We start from the raw sequence: 6,107 nt of genomic DNA on the forward strand, positions 1-6,107 counted from the left end.
GTAGCGAGGAATTCTAAAGTCACCTTGTCAAAATATGTTACTCTTACCAATCACACACTTCAGGCTTCACAATAATAGTGCTACGCTTCATATCCGGTCTAACCATCAAAACAACGAAAAATCGTCTTACAAAATGATCATGCTTAGTCAAAGATGTTTTGTAATGTTATTCTGTGATATTTCTACCGACATCAATTTTTTCTGGCAGATTTAATAAAGTGTATTGTAATAGCGGCAGCGATATTACGGCGGTAGACTGGCTTTGAACAAGTCAGCATTTTATTTATGTTCACAAATCGCACTGTCAAAATTAAATAGGGGGCAGCATGGTGGAACAGGGGTTAGTACGTGTGCCTCACAATACGAAGGTCCTGGGTGTGGTCCTGGGCTTGTGATCTTTCTGTGTGGAGTTTGCATGTTTTCCTCGTGACTGTGTGGGTTCCCTCCTGGTTCTCCGGCTTCCTCCCACTTCCAAAGACATGCACCTGGAGATAGGTTGATTGGCAACACTAAATGGTCCCAAGTGTGTGAATGTGAGTGCGAATGTTGTCTATCTGTGTTGGCCCTGTGATGATGTGGCGACTTGTCCGGGGTGTACCCCGCCTACCTCCCGAATACAGCTGAGATAGGCTCCAGCACCCCCACACCCTGAAAGGGACAAGCGGTAGTAAATGTATGGATGAGTGGAACTAAATAAGCGCAACATGTACACACGACAGCTCCCCGGAACACTTTCTCGTCTCCTTCTTCACTCCTACTGAGACAAGGTCTAAGACCACAGTCATGCCTGCCACTGCCCTCTTAAGCTCACGTTGGGTAATTACAGTTTACTACACAGTATTCCCATCTCTTCAGTATATTCTCTGATAACCTGTTCTGATTGATCGTCCCATTGATAACAGGCAGAAAATTACGTCGTATTAATAAAAAGAGAAGGTTAAAAGATTGCCATGACTACCATTAACATGTACAACATGTAATGTACAGAACATCAGAAGCATTTATTGAGGTAGAAATATCCCATTTTACATTACCTAACATCTTTGACCATCAAACCATTATCGTAACATTTCACATTTTGTGTTAATAATGCGTGAAACTGGTATCTAAACATGGTGTTGCTCCTCCTCTTAATGCAAGTGCTCCTACAGCAGAAATACAAATTCTGTATTCTTACAAAACACAAAATCTGGCAAGACACCAACACTCTGCAAGTATTTTTTTATTCTCTTTAAAAGTGTATTTATGTCTTTTTTGTGTTGAACGGTTTCAAAAAACATAATGTTTTAAAAAAAAATGATTAAAGCAAACTAATTGTCCAGTACTCTTATGAAAATATATTTATCTGTGATTAATCGGGATTCATTTTCAGTTAACTATGAACAAACTGCAATTTATTCGCGATGAATATTTTAATCATTTGACAGTCCATAGTTTAGGCAATGTTAATTTTTATTGTACACATTTTTTACAACATTGGAAACATTAGTAAAATGGAGGCTTTTCAGAGGGTGAGATAACTAAAGAATAAAGAAATTTAGACTTAGACTGACCAAAAGGTACAGATGTACAGGTATGTGTCCAAGTTAAAGGACAATTCTTCTAATGAATTGATTACAATATTTGCAAGCTGGGTAACGTTTGCTGTGGTCTATAACGGGACACAAACAACTATCAGAAATGCAGTCAATATTACATACAGATAATGTGTCATGAGACATGCAAATTAAATACAGAGCACTTAAGTAAGGGAGATTAAATTAGCTCAAATATACCTAGAAACGAGGCATAATGCACTGCAGTCATGCAGTGACCAAATATGCCTGGTTAGCTCATCAACAAAGCTCATGTTTGTGCATTCACGCACAACATAAAAAGTTTGGTGGATAAAATGAGACAAAGGAGTGGCATAAAACATGTCTTTCTGTGGCAGCGTCGGAAAAGGTTGTACATGTAAACAAACTATGGTGAGTTCAAGGACTGCCAAAATTAGTAGGACAAAACCGCGCTCGCCAAATACTCTCATCAGTGAATCATGTTTATTATAAACAGTGGGATTTCTAACAATTAGGAACGTTTGTGTCAGGTTTTTCCTCCTACAGAAATCATATTAAAACAAAAAATAGATTTTTCCCTCATCTTTTTCCATTTTCCTATATTTATAAAAAAGCTCCAGGGAGCCACTAGGGTGGCGCTAAAGATATGCGGCTCTAGAGCCGCGGGTTTCCTACCCCTGCCCTAGTTAAAAGCAATTAATGTTGTCTACAGCGCCTCAGATTGAAGAAGGGGGAGGTGGATGGAGACAGGGAAGTCTGGGCATGCCTACTTAGACCGCTGGTCTCGGATAAGCGATATAAAGTAAATGAGTGACTGGTCTTGCTTTCTGTCTCTCCCCACCAGGGAACGAGTTGCTGCACAACCTGAGCAGCATCGGCCCTGTGAGTCTGAGGGTGGACCTGAGGTCGGGAAATGACACTTCTCATGCTCACTATGCCAACTTCTCCATTGATTCAGAGGAGAACAATTATGCCCTCAGCGTGTCGGGATACACAGGAACAGCAGGTGCGATGTTTTGCCTTAACATGCAAAGTATCAGTCTAACGCAAGGCTATTCAACTACAAACCCCGTTTCCATATGAGTTGGGAAATTGTGTTAGATGTAAATATAAACGGAATACAAGGATTTGCAAATCCTTTTCAACCCATATTCAATTGAATGCACTACAAAGACAAGATATTTGATGTTCAAACTCATAAACTTTATTGTTTTTTTGCAAATAATAATTAACTTAGAATGTCATGGCTGCAACACGTGCCAAAGTAGTTGGGAAAGGGCATGTTCACCACTGTGTTACATGGCCTTTCCTTTTAACAACACTCAGTAAACGTTTGGCAACTGAGGAGACACATTTTTTAAGCTTCTCAGGTGGAATTCTTTCCCATTCTTGCTTGATGTACAGCTTAAATTGTTCAACAGTCCGGGGGTCTCCGTTGTGGTATTTTAGGCTTCATAATGCGCCACACATTTTCAATGGGAGACAGGTCTGGACTACAGGCAGGCCAGTCTAGTACCCGCACTCTTTTACTATGAAGCCACGTTGATGTAACACGTGGCTTGGCATTGTCTTGCTGAAATAAGCAGGGGCGTCCATGGTAATGTTGCTTGGATGGCATCATATGTTGCTCCAAAACCTGTATGTACCTTTCAGCATTAATGGTGCCTTCCCAGATGTGTAAGTTACCCATGTCTTGGGCACTAATACACCCCCATACCATCACTGATGCTGGCTTTTCAACTTTGCGCCTATAACAATCCGGATGGTTCTTTTTCTCTTTGGTCCGGAGGACACGACGTCCACAGTTTCCAAAAACAATTTGAAATGTGGACTCGTCAGACCACAGAACACTTTTCCACTTTGTATCAGTCCATCTTAGATGAGCTCAGGCCCAGCGAAGCCGACGGCGTTTCTGGGTGTTGTTGATAAACGGTTTTCGCCTTGCATAGGAGAGTTTTAACTTGCACTTACAGATGTAGTGACCAACTGTACTTACTGACAGTGGGTTTCTGAAGTGTTCCTGAGCCCATGTGGTGATATCCTTTACACACTGATGTCGCTTGTTGATGCAGTACAGCCTGAGGGATCGAAGGTCACGGGCTTAGCTGCTTACGTGCAGTGATTTCTCCAGATTCTCTGAACCCTTTGATGATATTACGGACCGTAGATGGTGAAATCCCTAGATTCCTTGCAATAGCTGGTGGAGAAAGGTTTTTCTCAAACTGTTCAACAATTTGCTCACGCATTTGTTGACAAAGTGGTGACCCTCGCCCCATCCTTGTTTGTGAATGACTGAGCATTTCATGGAATCTACTTTTATACCCAATCATGGCACCCACCTGTTCCCAATTTGCCTGTTCACCTGTGGGATGTTCCAAATAAGTGTTTGATGAGCATTCCTCAACTTTATCAGTATTTATTGCCACCTTTCCCAACTTCTTTGTCACGTGTTGCTGGCATCAAATTCTAAAGTTAATGATTATTTGCACAAAAAAAAAGTTTATCAGTTTGAACATCAAATATGTTGTCTTTGTAGCATATTCAACTGAATATGGGTTGAAAATGATTTGCAAATCATTGTATTCCGTTTATATTTACATCTAACACAATTTCCCAACTCATATGGAAACGGGGTTGTACATAATGAAGAGGGCCGCAGTTTCAAGAGCTGAATAATTAATTTATGGACATCGAAATTTGGATGTTTCATCAGAAAGTGCCTGCACAGGTTATATTACTTATAGACTGTGTTTACTTAATTGCACACTGCACTGTCAATAAATTAATTATTCAGCCCTTGTTACTCGTTTCTAGCGTGTGCAGCTAGACAGATAGTTAACAGCATGAAAAAATAGAAGCTCCAGAAGTTTTGTTGAGAATTGATGTTCCTTCTTGTAAAAACTTTTCCTCCCTCAGTTTTATTTCTTTACACCTCTTCCTTCATTTAGGTTAGTAAAACTACAAACATAAACATAAAAAAACATTACAAATGTATAACGTCCATTTTGCATTTTACATAATGTCCATTGTGTATTTTACATAAATAAGATAGGTTTAGTGTTCATACATTCACACAATAAAATACAGTTGTTTACGCATATAGAAATTAAACAACATCCACATCAAACATTGCACACAATGAATATGATTCCATCCATCCATCCATTTTGTACTGCTTATCACAATTGAACCTAAGGTGTAGCATTATCGCTCTCTATTGGTTAAATTTAACGCTACATGTATTAAACTAGCTCTTAGACAAATAACATCTTGACCACCAATACAAAAGACATCCCAAAGTCAGCAGTTTCAATACAAAACAAACTAAATATCTTTATGCACAATATCTACATACAAAGATTTGACCAAGTTTTGTGATGAAGCTTAAATATGTGGATTTCTACCGTTGCTGCTGCTACAATGTGTCCGTCCCTTAAAAGGTCCGCCAGGAAACAATGACTCGAGCACTTGCTGGGAGCAGGCATACTTTGTTGTCCAGTCGTCAAAAGTCAGATTTTCGCAATGTATTTTGAATGAGTAGTCTTCTTCCGCTCACCCCACTGCTGCCTCATTGTGACACATATGCCTCGTTGTTGCCCCCTGTAGGGTGGCGGGAGTAACTGCATACATCATCAACCCTAGTTTTAATGGTTTCATCAAGCCTATTTGGGTGATGTTCGGCGGGCCAAATAAAAAGCTTTGGCGGACCGGATTTGGCCGCCAGTTAATGCCTTTGCAAATACCTCCTTGTGATTGTCGGCTACAGGTGACTCCATGAGGTACCATAATGGGCGTCCATTCTCAACCTTGGACAAGGACCCTGATTCTTTGGGGATCCACTGTTCTCGGGCCTACATGGGAGGCTGGTGGTATAAAAACTGCTACAAAACCAACCTCAATGGACTGTATGGCATCAACACTAACAATCAGGTGCAGTACATACCGACCACCACGACCTTCAATGTCTTTGCATGTTTTTTCCGTTGGATCACATGTTATCTTTTTTTCTGCACTACAGGGGGTGGTGTGGATAGACTGGAAGGGTAAAGACTCCTCCATTCCCTTCACCGAGATGAAGTTCAGACCGTCCAGGTTCTCTCCTGCGACACACGGCTAAGGACTGTCCGACAAGAACAGAGAGGACTCTCTCCAAGTGTGTTCCGACTCAGCAGGGTCACGTCTGTCGTGAGCTAGAGAGAAACATCCTTTTCTACCTTTCATCCACTTCAACACAATGTTGTTTTGACTCGTCTCACTGCTACTGTAAATATGCACTGTCTCGCTCCGTTGAAATCAATGTGGCTGATGTGGACTGGTTTTGCATTAAACACACCCAGTTTCGAAACATAAGTTTGCACTATTTCTTTGCAAGGAAAAAAAAACATCGGTTCTATCTGTCATGTTGGTCGGGCCGTGTTATCACGCCCTTCGCAGAGACACTGCTACTTTATCACACTAGCCAGTGCATTCCGATGACATAATGTCCTTGACAACAAAAACAAAATATCGACACACTCAGACAGCTGATATCACTATAAATGTGGCAAACAT

The 6,107-nt window shown here is 40.8% G+C and overlaps 1 protein-coding gene across 3 annotated transcripts in view; it reads left to right on the plus strand.

Moving 5' to 3' along the window:
* LOC133660054 (uncharacterized) overlaps nucleotides 1-5,896 on the plus strand; it is a 30,430-nt gene extending 24,534 nt beyond the window's left edge. For all 3 annotated transcript variants that reach the window (XM_062063140.1, XM_062063139.1, XM_062063138.1), the window contains exons 13-15: nucleotides 2,401-2,562; nucleotides 5,323-5,486; nucleotides 5,575-5,896. In XM_062063140.1, coding sequence (XP_061919124.1) covers nucleotides 2,401-2,562; nucleotides 5,323-5,486; nucleotides 5,575-5,673 — 425 coding nt within the window. In that variant the 3' untranslated portion in view covers nucleotides 5,674-5,896. The remainder of the gene's footprint in view (nucleotides 1-2,400; nucleotides 2,563-5,322; nucleotides 5,487-5,574) is intronic.
* The last annotated feature ends 211 nt before the right edge of the window (nucleotides 5,897-6,107 follow it).

Source organism: Entelurus aequoreus, linkage group LG11 (genome assembly GCF_033978785.1).
Source record: "Entelurus aequoreus isolate RoL-2023_Sb linkage group LG11, RoL_Eaeq_v1.1, whole genome shotgun sequence".
NCBI classification, from domain to species: Eukaryota; Metazoa; Chordata; class Actinopteri; order Syngnathiformes; family Syngnathidae; genus Entelurus; species Entelurus aequoreus.